This window comes from Neoarius graeffei, chromosome 1 (genome assembly GCF_027579695.1).
Source record: "Neoarius graeffei isolate fNeoGra1 chromosome 1, fNeoGra1.pri, whole genome shotgun sequence".
NCBI classification, from domain to species: Eukaryota; Metazoa; Chordata; class Actinopteri; order Siluriformes; family Ariidae; genus Neoarius; species Neoarius graeffei.
This window is the reverse complement of record NC_083569.1, coordinates 104150892-104166497: the sequence shown is the minus strand read 5'-3', so window position 1 is coordinate 104166497 and position 15606 is coordinate 104150892. Positions and strand designations below refer to the sequence as shown.

Genomic DNA, 15606 nt, shown 5'->3' with positions numbered 1-15606 from the left:
TCTGCACGTATTAAACCTGCATGGCTTCAGAGTAAAAGAGTCCAGGTGCTAAACTGGCCTGCCTGCAGTCCAGACCTATCTCCCATTCAAAACATTTGGGGCATTATGAAGTGCAAAATACGACAGAAGACACCCCAAACTGTTGAGCAACTAAAATTGTATATCATGCAAGAATGGGACAACACTTCTCTTTCAAAACTACAGCAATTGGTCTCCTCAGTTCCCAAACATTTACAGAGTGTTGGTAAAACTAACCCTATACACACACCATTTTATTAGGAATACCCATATGCCTGCATGTTTATACAAATCATATGACAGCGGCACAATCAAGGAAGAAAGTTGTTTTGCCTGATCTTTGGAAATCAGGGTAGACATTTGTGATTCACTTTTACGGGTTTATTTTATATTTTTACCAATACATACTGTAGTTAACACACACACACTCACTGCACTGTGCTTTGACTGGTTGTTCCTTTATTCCTTTACTTACCCCATGACCATGAGCTGTTTATGAAATACAAATACTTAGGATACAATAATATTAAAAGAGCTGGAATGTAAAGTCTTAACCATCCTCCTCCACTATACTGTCCCTTCAAACACACAGCATGAGAATTTCAGTCATCAGTGTGTTTTCAGATTCAAATAAAGAAAAAAAAAAAAAAACTGTTCATTTAAGTTCTGCAGAAGGACTCCTTACTCTCGTGTCTGCACAGAAACTTCCTGTAGGTGCTGGCGTACAACACTGTCCAGAACTTTGCTGAGACCCTTACAGGCCACGGTCGCAGCTTCCATCAGTGCTGGCAGGTGGTCCTGGTGGAGACGGGAATCCATCTGGACCAGTGCGATGTTCTCACTGCGAGGCAGAAGTGCCAAGGACAGTGTGGTGCCACCGCCACTCTCCTCAGCATGGCACAGGTCAGCCAGCGGCGTGTCCTCCACGAAGCCGGCTGTGCAGGCGCACACGTAATCACGCAGAGGGATGCCAGCATCCACCAGGGCCAGAGTAGCTGCGTTAACACACGCACTATAGTTTCCACCATCTGACTGAAGGATCTGCACGGAAGAACAGAATTTATTAGTGCACGCACCAGGAACATCACTCATCATAAGTTTAAAGTGCATTTGTGTGGATTATTTTCCCTAACGTACAACCCCAATTCCAAAAAAGTTGGGACGCTGTGTAAACTGTAAATAAAAACAGAATGCAATAATTTGCAAATCATGGAAACCCAATATTTCAGGAAAAATATGGTCATTTTGAATTTGATGTCAGCAACATGTTTCAAAAGAGTTGGGACGGGGCATGTTTACCAGTGTGTTGCATCACCTCTACTTTTACCACCACTAAGCATTTGGGAACTGAGGAAACCAATTGCTGTAGTTTTGAAAGAGAAAAAAGTCATCCCATTCTTGCCCGATATACAATTTCAGTTGCTCAACAGCTGGGGGGTGGCATGATGGTATAGTGGTTAGCACTGTTGCCTCACAGCAAGAAGGTTCTGGGTTCGAGCACAGTGGCCAATGGAGGCCTTTCTGTGTGGAGTTTGCATGTTGTCCCATGTCTGTGTGGGTTTCCTCCGAGTGCTCCAGTTTCCCCCACAGTCCAAGAGACATGTAGGTTAGGTTAATTGGTGGCTCCAGATTGACTGCAAGTGTGAATGGTTATTTGTCTCTATGCGTCAGCCCTGTGATGACCTGGCAACTTGCCCAGGGTGTACCCTGCCTCTTGCCCATAGTCAGCTGGGATAGGCCCCAGCTTGCTCATGACCCTACACAGGATAAGTGGTTACGGATAATGAATGAATGAATGAATGAATGAATGGATGGAAGGAACAGTTCGGGGTCTCCTTTCGGCATATTTTGCACTTCATAATGTGGCAAATGTTTTAAATGGGAGACAGGTCTGGACTGCAGGCAGGCCAGTTTAGCACCCAGACTCACTCACTACAGAGCCATGTAGTTTTAGTATGTGTAGAAAGCGGTTTGGCATTGTCTTGCTGAAAGAAGGAAGGCCTTCCCTGAAAAAGATTTTGTCTGGATGGCAGCATATTGCTCTGAAACGTGTATATATCATTCAGCATTAATGATGCCTTCCCAGATGTACAAGCTGCCCATGTCATGTGCACTAATGCACCCTCATACCATCACAGATGCTGGCTTTTGAACTGTGAGCTGATTACAAGCCAGATGGTCCCTCTCCTCTTTAGCCTGGAGGATGTGGTGTCCATGATTTCTAAAAAGAATTTCTACTTTTGATTCGTCAGACCTCGGGACAATTTTCCACTTTGCCTCAATCCATCGTAAAAGAGCTCGGGCCCAGAGAAGGTGGCGGTGTTTCTGGATATTGTTTATATCTGGTTTTAACTTGCATTTGCGGATGCAGCAATGAACTGTTTTCACAGACGATGGTTTTCTGAAGTGTTCCTGAGCCCATACAGTGATTTCCACTAGAGACACGTGTCTGCTTTTAATGCAGTGTTGTCTGAGGGCCTGAAGATCACAGGCATCCAGTGTCAGTTTTCAGCCTTGTCTCTTGCATACAGAGATTTCTCCAGATTCTCTGAATCTTTTAACGATATTATGGACCACAGATGATGTGATCCCCAAATTCTTTGCAATTTTGCATTAAGGAACGTTATTGTTAAATTGTTGCACTCTTTGTCCATGCAGTCTTTCGCACAGCAGTGAACCCCTCCCCCTCTTTACTTCTGAGAGACTCCGCCTCTCTGGGATGCTCTTTTTATATCCAATTATCTTACTGGTCTGTTGCCAATTAACCAAATTAGTTTTTAGCATGACAACTTTTTCAGTCTTTTGTTGCCCCTGTCTCAACTTCTCTGAAATGTGTTGCTGACATCAAATTCAAAATGAGCATATATTTTTCACAAAACAAAATTTCTCAGTTTCAACATTTGATATGTTGTCTTTGTACCATTTTCAATGAAATACTGGGTTTCCCTGATTTGCAAATCTTCACATTCTGTTTTTATTTATGGTTTATAGTGTGTCCCAACTTTTTTGGAGTTGGGGTTACTAGAAATGGCATCAAATACCATGGGGCGAGTGTTTTTGTTCAAAGGGGGATAACTCTACCCTTCAAGGGGGATAAACTGTCCTCTTCTGTGGGATAACCTTGTCATTCCCAAAGGACGACACTACCCTTTCTGGGGGATGACTTTCTTGATCCCATGGGATAACCTTATTATTCTCAAGGAATGATGCTGCCCTTCCGAGGGACTGACATTTCCTCAGTGGAAAGATGGCTATTTTTTTACAACTGGGACTGTGTTATTACCTTTATTTCCATCCTGCGAGAGTTTTTATGATTGGCTGTATGGGTGGCATGTTTCTAAAAGGCAGGGAACCTTGCTGTATGTCTACATAATTTGGATGAAATAACGAACATCGAGTACCTTAACATAGATGTCTATCTGGGAGCGTGGGTAGAGCTTGGTGAGGACAGCAGCTTCAAAGGTCTGTTTCAGGTGAAGACTCATCTCGCTGGACTTCCGATCGCCATGTGGTCGTCTTTTCCTCTCTGCCGTGCTGAACGTGGCCATGCTGTACTGACAGTTAATGACCGCACGGTCGTGTAGGGATTTACTTCTGGACCCTCGAACCTAAACAAAAACAGGAGAAATAGCAGGGATGGACAAATCACTGATGTATTAAGCCAGTATCTCACTGGGCTGTGACAGCTTGCGACAAATTGCAAACATCATTCGCAAGAGTGTTTCAAAAGTGTCTTGAAACATTCATGGGGCTTCTCAATTTCCTTGCATGAGTCGCAAAGTGTCGCTCCTTCGTCGCTGAAATTTTGAACATGTTCAAAAAATTCGTACGACAAAATCTCTCTCAAAATAGCCGCAAATGCGTCGTTGGTGTCGCAAAGCCGTCGCGAACCCTTCTCAAGTCAGTTTCCGTGAGGCTTCCTCTACTTCCCTGCCTGCCGAGGGAAAGCCGGGCTGCGACAGCCTGCAACTAGTTGGAGACAACAATTGCGGTAAAATATGCGAATATCAATTCAGTGTGATTCCAAGTGAAAATTGTCGCCAATTTGCATATTTTATCGCAATTGTTGTGTCTCCAACTAGTCATGGGCTGTCGCAGCCCAGTGATACCCCTTTTCCACCAAATGAGTTCCAGGGCTGATTCGGGGTCAGTGCTGGTTCACAACTCGTTCAACTTGCGAACCAGCTGAGAACCAGTTTGCTTTTCCATAGCTCGGGGTGCTAAGGGGAGCCACATCATTACGTCACTGTATACGTCAGTTACGTCGCTGCATTTGCATAAACCTTGGCGCAAACATCGAAGCAACAACAACACGGAGAAGAAGAAGCAACAACAACAACAACAATAATGGATGACTGCTGCTTTACTGCATCCATGGTATCTCGTCGCTTATTTAAAAATGGCGCCCTCTCGCGGTCTTGCTATTGTTGCTGGTCTTAACAACTCTGCCCCCCCGCTGACGTAAGCAGTTCTTTCCTCTAGCCCAGCAAAGAGCTGGTGCTACCCTGGAACCAGTTTTTCTAGCCCAGAGCCAGTTCTTTGTCAGCGGAAACAGAAAACCCGGTTCCAAACTAAGCACTGGCCCCGAACCAGCCCTGGAACTGATTTGGTGGAAAAGGGGTATGAGATACTACCCTTAGCACGCCTCCCAATTCAACACTTCATTGTACTGCCCAGTCCCTGGAAAAACTACCCAGACTAAAAAGTGGTAGTTAATGCTAGTTTGTTAGTTAAGTCTATTAATTAGGGATGTCCCGATCAGGTTTTTTTGCCCTCCGATCCGATACCGATCATTTGATTTTGAGTATCTGCCGATACCAAGTCCCGATCCGATACTTCTTATAATCCATAAAAAATAAAGACAAGGAAAGAAACGGATCCAGGATGTTCCTCATTTTTTATTTAACACCTTATTTTAACATCCAACAACTCCGTTAGCAAACAGAGCACTTACGTGAGGCAGTTTGAACAATAAATAACAAATTTAAAAAAATAACCTTAAAATAGCCTACCTGGCAGGAATGTAAACAAATAAAAAAAATAAAGTGCCACAGTGCCGGTAATTTGCTTTTAAGAACACATCTCACAGTGGTGTACAGTAATTTCAATTAAGGAAATGAACGTTTTTCTTGATGAAAACAAGCATTTCTACCCTTTCAGGTTTGAGCCCGTTTCTTTTGTCATCCAACGAAAAAAAAAAATGATCTCATGCTTTGCTTTCCGCTTCGAACTGCTTCCGTGTTCAACTTTGCCGGCAACAGGCAGCCAATAACCAATAGCGTCTCCACTACAAAGTGATGTCATGCCGCACGCGTTGATGTTGCTGTGTTGAGACGAGGTCTGGTCTCACTCTGTGCCAACGCATAGCTATTGATGTGTTAAAAATGAGAATATATTATATAGATATATAGCCGATCCCTGATCGGGAGGCAATGCCCGATTCCGATCGAGTCTGAAACCATGTGATCGGGCCCGATTTCCGATCACGTGATCGGATCGGGACATCCCTACTATTAATACTACACTAAGGGAAATTGAGTATATGATTATTGTCCACTTCCAACAAAAGTTTCTAATGTAGCAAATCACGTTTGAACCTGGGACAAGTCGTCATAAAGTCATTATCCAACGTTTCAGCTATGAGATGGAGTGTTTTGTCTTCACATCACACAGAAGTAAGGAAAATAATCAATCAATTATGGGGTGATGTGATGCAGATTATTTTCCAATAACCGCGATTTATTCCTCTTATACCACAACCAGCAATTACATTTTATTTATGGCACATTGTACTTTTTAATAGAGATCTTGCATGTGACGTCACAGCCGATCCAGATTGTAACAGACGCCATCTTGTCGGTCAAACGCCATATTTCCGCCTTCTACTTCTACCTTTTCTTCTGGAAAACCCTACTATATACAATTCTACTATAACGGCCTCGGCTACAAGCTCTCCCTACCTGTGCACGTTTTTTATGTTTTTTGTGTGTATTTTTGCGTGTTGTTCGTCTGTACCGGACTTCAATATCCACTACAACCGTATGGACTTACTGGACATTGGTTTCCAGCAGAAAATGATGGTTTATAGCGATTTCCATCGCATGCACAACATTCCGGACGAGATAGCGAGACCAGCGGGGTCTCCATGGATTGTTATCGGGTCTGGCAGGTGAAGGCGGCGGCGTCGGGAGAGGAAGCAAAAGCGAGGCTGCAGGCAGAGCCGGCCTGTTGACTAAGCTCAGAAAACAACCACTCAAATCTCCACTGCTAAGCCTCTACCTCTCCAACGCCAGATCCATGTAAACAAGACGGACGATTTGGAATTACAGCTGGAATTACCTTATTCTATTCTATTATCGGGTGGTCAGTGCTATACTCAATACTTAAGTGACTTACCCGTCCAACGAGAATTGTTATTTTCTTGTTTACAAGATGCCACATCTGAGGGCGGCTGACAAATCCTGAATTTCTGTAAAGATAACTGTCCAGAGATTTATAAGCACGCAGTGCTTCACCACTGAACAGCGAGGGAAAGTTTATGAGGTAATTATACACGTCTGGGTATTCCACCTCTGGCAGTTCAATATCCACTGACATGATCGTGAAAACTACGTCCGGTAAGCCATAAGGGTCACTAATCTGTAGGTTGTTTATTTTAGACATATATCTAGTTATCTGTTCATTAAAAAAATGAGCCGTGTAGTCCGTCGGTTGAAATTGATCCATTTTGTATACGAGTGCAGCAATATTCAGCTGTGTTTTTTTACCGACAAGATGGCGGCTGTTTACATTCCGGTCACGTGACTGCAAGATCTCTATAGAGATCTTGCAGTCACGTGACCGGAAAGCACGCGTAACATTAATGTCTGCATCGCGCATATGACGGAGTGCGCGAGGGAGTGCGAGAGAGACTGTGTGTGTGCCTGTTCATGTAGCGCATTATGTCATTGTTGTTGTTTTCCACCAAAGAGGCGGGATTAGCCAACGCAGAATAGTGACGTTTGTCTCTTGTTGATGACATGTAGGTCGCATGAATGCGACCTGTCTGGTCAGACTGCAGTCGCATGTGAAAATAACGGATATGCATCGGAATTAGGACCACATATCCAAGCGGCCTGGGTCGCATGTGAAAAAAAATCAGATCTGTGTCGTTCAGATTGTCAATAACAAATTGGATACAGGTCGCATATGGGCAAAAAAATCGGATATGGGTCGTTTCAGGGTGCAGTCTGAACGTAGTCTAACGCTACATTCACACTGCAAGGCTTAATGCTCAATTCCGATTTTTTTGTGAGGTCGTTCACATTAACAAATATATGCGACTTGTATGTGATCCTCAGTATGAACGAAAAGCGACCTAAAAGTGTTCCGCATGCGCATTGCAGGATACGACGACGTCACACGCAGTGAGCATGGCCAGTGTTTACGGAAGTAAAACCGCCCGGTTGCGGCATGACCCATCCAATCTAGCTTGAATAGCTGCATCCCCCCAAATGGAAATCAGCTCCCTAACCTCTGCGTCCTTCCATTGAGAAGATTCAGAACCTTCACAGCCCGAAGCGTCCCTCGCATTGATGTCATGCGCAGGAGCGCAGATACGTTTTTTGAACTGGGGGGGACAAAGCTGCCAGCAAACCAACCCCAACACCGGTATGCCTGTCAAACTTGTTGTTAGTAACCATAGCAACCAAGCTCGAGCTCGCAACCTGTGCAGTCTGCGCAGCTCAACCAACCGAATATCAGTCTTTGTTTTATGTGAGTTGTTGCAACTATGTATACACTGCCGTGCACCTCAATAAACCGAATGGTAATTAGTCTTTTGATTTTTCCGTGAGGTTTGCCTTATGCAAAGAAAGACAGCATAGACGTTTTTTCCTCCCTATAAGTGGGGGGGACCGAACGAGGTGAATTTAAATCTGGGTGGGACGAGTCCCACCCTCTATCTGCGCCCGTGATTATGCGCCATGTTGTTGTAACTTTTTTTGAGAGACCCGCCGCCTACTTCAGCGCAGAATAGTGACGTTTGTGGCTTGTTGATGACGTGTAAGTCGGATGAATGCGATCTGGCAGTTCAGACTGAAGTCGCATATGAAAAGAGCGGATAGGGATCGGAAGTAGGACCACATATCCAAACGGCCTGGGTCGGATTTGAAAAAATCGGATCTGTGTCGTTCATATTATCAATAAAAGATCGGATACAGGTCACATATGGGCGAAAAGATCGGATTTGAGTCACTTCAGCCTGCAGTGTGAACGTAGCCTAAGTGGTTAGCACGGTCGCCTCAGAGCAAGAAGGTTCTGGGCTCGAGCCCAGTGGCTGGCGGGGGGGCCTTTCTATGTGGAGTTTGCATGCTGTCCGCGTGGGTTTGCTCCAGTTTCCCCCACAGTCCAAAGGCATGCAGGTTAGGCTAATTGGTGGCTCTAACTTTACTGTAGGTGTAAATGGTTGTTGGTGTCCATGTGTCAGCCCTGTGATAACCTGGTGACTTGTCCAGGGTGTACCCCGCCTCTCACCCATGGTCAAACCAAGTTTATTTGTATAGCGCTTTTAACAATAAACATTGTCGCAAAGTAGCTTTACAGAATTTGAACAACTTAAAATATGAGCTAATCTATCCCCAATGAGCAAGCCTGTAGCGATGGTGGCAAGGAAAAACTCCCTCAGATGACATGAGGAAGAAACCTCGAGAGGAACCAGACTCAAAAGGGAACCCATCCTCATTTGGGCAACAACAGCCAACATGACTATAACATTAACAGTCCTAACATAAAGTCAGCTTCGTTGATGCTATAAACCCCCCACCGATGGAAACCCGAGCGCAAAACCGTTCACGACAACCGCAGCCCTAAAGTCAGCAAGTCAACTGCAGTCCCCAGCCACAAAAGCACCACTGCAAGAGTCCAGAGCGTCCTCCAGGTGCGACCCCCAACTGTCCACATGGGGCCTCCCTCCACAGGAGTGATGCGATGAGACTCCAAACAGACACAGTGCACCAGGATGGATCAGGCAAGTCCGAGGAGCAGAAGAGGTCAGCATCTCGATCCCAGGACCGACATGCAACCCATAGTCAGCTGGGATAGGCTCCAGCTTGCCCGTGACCCTGTAGAACAGGATAAGCATGTTCTCCCCGTGTCTGCATGGGTTTCCCCTACAGTCCAAAGACATGTGGTTAGGTTAACAGGGGACGGCCTTGGGCTGAGGTGCCCTTGAGTGAGGCACCCAACTCCCAACTGCTCCCCGGGTGCTGTTGGCATGGCTGCCCACTAGGGCTGTGCAATTAATCGAATTTTGATCACGATTTCGATTTTTGTGTCAAACGATCTCAAAATTCATATAATCGAGTTGAAACGATTATTTTGCCATTTGTCGGGGACGCGCACACGCAATACATTTCCTTCCCGTGGGCCCATGCGCAGACTTGCCGACAACACTCACGTGGCGGAAGCAGTGTGTGTGTCTCTATGGCTCTCCACTCACGCAGCTGAAAGGAGGAGAGATTGTGAATTGTTTGGCGCAAGGTAGGCTCGCAAGATGACAGGAGGGCAGAATCGGTTGGTCGACAAAAAGGGACGAAAAACGTCTGTAATATGGGATCACTTTGGATTCGAAGAATCCGATGTGGAACAGAAGCGCATCATGTGTAAGATTTGCAATAATATCTAATATCTAATAATATTTGCAAGGTAGTATCTGCGCCGCTTGGCAACACTACAAACCTCTTCAACCACCTGAAACTGAGCCATAAAGTTATTCACGACGAAACAATAAAAAACAAACAAAAAGATAAAGCCGATGCCGCCACAACCAGCAAGACAATGCAGCCATCCATTTCAGCCACTCTCTACAATGCCACTCCGTATGCCACGAGTTCGGAGAGGCACAACGCACTCACAGCATCCATCGGACATTACTTATTTAGCCAAAGGCATGCAGCCTATGTACATTTGTTTTTCTCTGTCTTATGTCAAAAGAATATTTTTATTTTGCTTTATACATCGCAAACTTAAGTTTTTCTAGACTATATTTTCAGTTTGAAAGAAAGGTGAACGTAAATTATCAATAACAAAGAGGTTTTTTTTGTTTTAAAGAGAAATGCTGAATAAATGCATTGTTTCAAAAAATCATTTGAATAATCGTGATTTCAATATTGACTGAAATAATCGTGATTATTATTTTTTCCATAATCGAGCAGCCCTACTGCCCACTGCTCTGGGTATGTGTGTGTTTTCATTGCTTCAGATGGATTAAATGCAGAGAGGAATTTCACAAGTGTTTGATGTAGGGCTGTGCGATATATCGAATATACTCGATATATCGCGAAAATTCTGTGTGCGATACATAAAATTATTATATCGTAACTATCGAGTATTTTATGGTCATCTTCCGACTTGCGTTTGTTTAAAACCTTTTCCGGTGGTTTTCTCTCTGTCCCTCAGGCAGTAACGTGAGAGGCTGCCTAAGGGTAAAGAAAACAATAACGTCACGCACTCGCCAACCAATCCCGGGCAACATCTCGGTGCTGAAAGGAACTTCCGGGAAGATTTTCTAGTTTCGGTTGTGTTGCCAGATTGGGCGGTTTTAAGTACATTTTGGCGGGTTTTGAACATATTTTGAGCTGGAAAACGTTAGCAGTATCTGGCAACACTGCCGGCGGCAAGATTTCCTGGTTCCGGTTTACAGCGCTGACTCAGTTCGTGCAATCGCTGGTGTTGCATAGGCTACCGTGTAAGCTCTGGCAATTTCAGCGACAAATTACTTCCTAAAAGAACTAGTAAGGGGTCAGTCAACTGGCATTTTTTGGATATCGCGAGGAGAACGTGGAACAGCAAATGCCAGTTTGTAAAGTGTGCAAAAAAACAAAACAAAAACCCTGTCATCACGAAAGGCAGCAGCACTACAAATATGTTCCATCACCTGAAACTCACCCGGTACAGTATGAAGAGTCTCTTAAACTCCGAACTACTTGCTCACGAGCTAAAACCCCCCACGAGCTAAACAAATGACCATAGTGGCCTCGTTCAACAAAGCCCCCCCAATTAGTATAGTGGAAAAACCAGGCTTCCAAAAATTACCAAACACACTCGATCCCAAATATGAGTTGCCTGGTCACAGACATTTTACAGAGAAGGCAATACCGGAATTCTACACATCTGAGAGGCAGAGCCAGAAAACATTCAGTTCAAAAGTGTGCAAAGAGAAAAATGATGTTTTGCAGATCTCTCTCTCTTCTCTCCCTCAATCTCTCTATTGTGAATGTTCCAGTGGTTCTCAGTAGTCAGGTTAATAGCTTGGAGATCTATTTTTTTGAATAATTTAATGAATGAGCACTTTTCTTATTTAGGCTAAATGTCTCTCTCAGTGTTGAGCTGCACTTTATTGGTTTGAGCTCTGAGCAGCTCTGTATTGTGTTGCCCCTTTGTTGCAATTTTCAAGATTGTTTTTGCAGTTTGTGCCACATCTTTGTTGAATAAAAATAGTCTTATTTCAACTCAATTGTGATTAATCACGAACATGACAATTTAAAATGTGTTGTTGAAAACCACCTGTAAAGTTAACCAAGAATGTTATTTAATCTGCAGGGATTGTAGTGAAAACAGTAAAGAGTAAAAGTTAGATTTCATGGGGTCCTTTAGAGGAGATTTCAATATATCGAGATATATATCGTGAAACGGAGAAAATGTATCGGGATGTTCATTTTTTCCCATATCGCACAGCCCTAGTTTGATGAATAAAGTTGTGCTTGCTTGCTTAGCACCGGCGCGGGAACCGGGGGTGCGGCAGCACCCCCTGGTGGTGGACCCTCAAAACTGACATGAACATAAAACAAAACTTACATGAAAATATATTTGTTTATTTATTTGTTTTCATTTGGCTCTGCTGATTTTATATGTCATGTTTTAGATGTAGGATGATGAGGGCTACATTTTAGTTATTTAAAAAAGGATTTAATTAAAACTTATAACTTAATATGTAGCCTAGTGGACCATCAGAATTTTTTTTGTCGTGACGTTGACGTTCAGCTTTTCAGTGCGCGAAATTACAACAGGAAGCGAGTACGAGTCGACCGTCTGTAGAGAAGAGTAAGAGTTAGTTAGTTAGTTGATACTTAATAGTTACTATGTCTCAGAAGAGAATTACATCCTTGGGTATGTAAGGCTGTAATCGGGTGGAATCCGCGTCTCCTTCAGTTTATCTAGAGCAGATGTAAAACCTGCGACTGTTAAACCACAGCTGTGCGCTTCTGCTTCTAAAATAACCTGTCCTTCGTAATCGTGTTAACTGAGAATTGTCATTGACAGACAGGCTTCAGATTCTTCCGTCATCACTCAAAAAAAAAAAACGGCGTTTTTAACGGATTAGGCCTATAAGTAGTAGGCAGTTTAACGAAATATTGCAATTGCAAGCTTAAAAGGATTTCGGACGCCTGATTGGTTAAAATGCAGGAAATTGCATCTAAGAAATACAAAATTTTCTGGGGGAGGACCCCCACACCCCCCTTCAAAAAAAATGTCCCAAGACACGTCACAGCACCCCCTGCCGACAATGTCTTCCCGCACCGCTGTTGCTTAGTGAAGACTTTAACATGGCGGAAAAACTACTGACTGTTAAAACGTGCTGACACTGGAGACTCCTTCCATAAATATTAAACAACACACACTTATTCACTCCTAGAGGCGTTTTATCATCGTTAAGCAGTGTTTGGAACTCTAGCTGAGACAGCAGTGGTGTGGATGAAGGTGTACCTCATGGGGTCCGTACACCACCGCCAGTGCCTTCGTGTTGCCCTGCTCCATGTATGCGGATCCGTCCGCCTGCCCGAACACCCCCATGCGGGCCTGCACCTTCCGCAGCTCAGTGGCCTTCCGTCCGTCCAGCCGGTAGCCCTGATCAGACAACAGCTCGAGTCCAGCCATTTCGTAACTTATCGATTTTTTCTTTTCTCCTCTAATACGTTCAAATCAACCCAACAGTAAGCGCCATGTGCTGTTTTACTCCTACTGTTTTTTTTTTCTTACCCCAATCACATTCCGGCAAGTCCCGCCTTCTTATCTCTGATTCGCTAATGTGTACTCAGAGGCAGCTCGCTGATTGGACAGTTCTAAGACCTCACGTCACTGCAACAATCAGGAGGCGGGTTTAATTTTTAATTTTAATTATTTAATTTTTACATGACATACAAACAAATGCCACAGAGGCTACAAATACAAACGAAAAAAATCTGTATAAACAAATAAATATTAAAAAACTAACGTACAAAAACAAACAAACACAAACGCCAAAATTGGAGCACAGATACCATACTTCAGTAGCTTTTTTTGTTGTATTTTCTTGTCCATGTTATACATTTAGTATTCCATATATTTTTTTTTCAACGATTAATATTTAATACCTGACAGGAAGTGGGTTTTGTCAGAATACGGGTATGTAGATAGTGACGTCTTAATTCCGCGACACTGATTACGGGTCTTCGTTTGAGTCAAAAATGTCCAACAAGAGAGGGAGAGAGAAAAGCAATCAGTCAAGGCTTGTGATAAATTCCTCTCTCATCCAGTCTTTATCAAAATGCGCCATTTTATGTCCTGTTAAACTACACCTGAACATTTCATTAAAAAAAATACATATCTATGTAAATATTCTTTTTCATATTTGTATATGTAAATACTTAATTTAATTTATCTAGAAGTTTTCTCTATTTTCTATTTATCCTGGAATTTTAATTTCCCTGGGGAACCCTCCCAAAGGGATCAATAAAGTTCTATCTAATCTAATCATAGTAATTTCATAGTGTATTTTCACATCAAGGGCGGCACGGTGGTGTAGTGGTTAGCGCTGTCGCCTCACAGCAAGAAGGTCCTGGGTTCGAGCCCCGTGGCCGGCGAGGGCCTTTCTGTGTGGAGTTTGCATGTTGTCCGCGTGGGTTTCCTCCGGGTGCTCCGGTTTCCCCCACAGTCCAAAGACATGCAGGTTAGGTTAACTGGTGACTCTAAATTGACCGTAGGTGTGAATGTGAGTGTGAATGGTTGTCTGTGTCTATGTGTCAGCCCTGTGATGACCTGGCGACTTGGCCAGGGTGTACCCCGCCTTTCGCCCGTAGTCAGCTGGGATAGGCTCCAGCTTGCCTGCGACCCTGTAGAACAGGATAAAGCGGCTAGAGATGATGAGATGAATGAGATTTTCACATCAGTATCTGAGCTTCGATCTGTTCTGCATGGTCATATTCTCAGTACCTTCTTTAACAGTGAGGCAAAATACCTGAACCATAAGAGTGTTTTGCTTCTGCATGAACAGGTTTCGTCACTGTCATTATAGACTGGTACCAAAATTCAAATAAGTGCTTATTTAAGGAGTTAAAGGCATTTTTGAGACAAAGTCGGCAAACAGTTTTATTTTGTCAATTTGGGTGTGCCGAATTAAAATCTGCAATATGCCGAGCTCTATCTGACCTCTGTTGACCTCTAGAGGTCATTGAACTTTGGGCCTGTAAACGTCTCAGCTGAACCCAGTTTCTCAGCTTTCTAAGGAATGAAATGTACTAAAATGATTAATGAAGTTAGCAAATGGCCTTGTTTGTTAAATGTTTGGGTGCTGAATTCATTTTTCATTTGTAAAACGACATATGACCTCTGATAACCTCAAGGTCATTAAACTTGGCCTATAGGCCTATGCATTTAACGGCATTTTTAAACTGACTTTACTCCCCCAAAAAGAATATGAACAGACAAAAAACAAATAGAAAGGAACAAATACAACATTAAATGCCAGTCCATGTACATGTGACTTACTTTTCACAATGAGAATGCCTAGGCGATCACCTTACATAACATTGCATTACATTTAGCGGTTATTGTTTATACAAAGCTACTGAAAAAAGGACAGATTCAGCAGCATACAAAATGTGGGGGCATACAGGGTATACAGGTTAATCAGGGTTAGTATATATGAGAGTTTTTTTCTTTGTTTGTTTTTTGTTTTGTTTTAAACGGGGTAAAGCCTTTACAAAAAACAAACAACAAAGAAAAAAACTCATATATACTAACCCTGATTAACCTGTATACCCTGTATGCCCCCACATTTTGTATGCTGCTGAATCTGTCCTTTTTTCAGTAGCTTTGTATAAACAATAACCGCTAAATGTAATGCAATGTTATGTAAGGTGATCGCCTCGGCATTCTCATTGTGAAAAGTAAGTCACATGTACATGGACTGGCATTTAATGTTATATTTGTTCCTTTCTATTTGTTTTTTGTCTGTTCATATTCTTTTTGGGGGAGTAAAGTCAGTTTAAAAATGCTGTTAAACGCATAGGCCTATAGGCCAAGTTTAATGACCTTGAGGTTATCAGAGGTCATATGTCGTTTTACAAATGAAAAATGAATTCAGCACCCAAACATTTAACAAACAAGGCCATTTGCTAACTTCATTAATCATTTTAGTACATTTCATTCCTTAGAAAGCTGAGAAACTGGGTTCAGCTGAGACGTTTACAGGCCCAAAGTTCAATGACCTCTAGAGGTCAACAGAGGTCAGATAGAGCTCGGCATATTGCAGATTTTAATTCGGCACACCCAAATTGACAAAATAAGACT

The 15606-nt window shown here is 43.1% G+C and overlaps 1 protein-coding gene across 1 annotated transcript; it reads right to left on the bottom strand.

The window, feature by feature from the left end:
- Nucleotides 1-377: 377 nt before the first annotated feature.
- On the bottom strand, nt 378-13030 carry exosc4 (exosome component 4). Its single transcript, XM_060913832.1, has 3 exons — nt 12763-13030; nt 3420-3626; nt 378-1059 (listed from the first exon to the last, which is right to left on the bottom strand). The coding sequence occupies exons 1-3, from the start codon at nt 12931-12933 to the stop codon at nt 700-702; spliced, it is 738 nt and encodes a 245-aa protein (XP_060769815.1). The 5' UTR covers nt 12934-13030; the 3' UTR covers nt 378-699.
- Nucleotides 13031-15606: the final 2576 nt, after the last annotated feature.

Bases quoted from the DNA above. Each gene is read 5' to 3' on its own strand.
- exosc4 (XM_060913832.1), bottom strand. From the start codon at position 12,933: ATGGCTGGACTCGAGCTGTTGTCTGATCAGGGCTACCGGCTGGACGGA. The intron at 3,627-12,762 runs GTACACCTTCAT...GTTTTTGTTTAG, and splicing joins TGGTGTACGGACCCCATGAG to GTTCGAGGGTCCAGAAGTAA. The intron at 1,060-3,419 runs GTACTCGATGTT...TCTTCCGTGCAG, and splicing joins AGATAGACATCTATGTTAAG to ATCCTTCAGTCAGATGGTGG.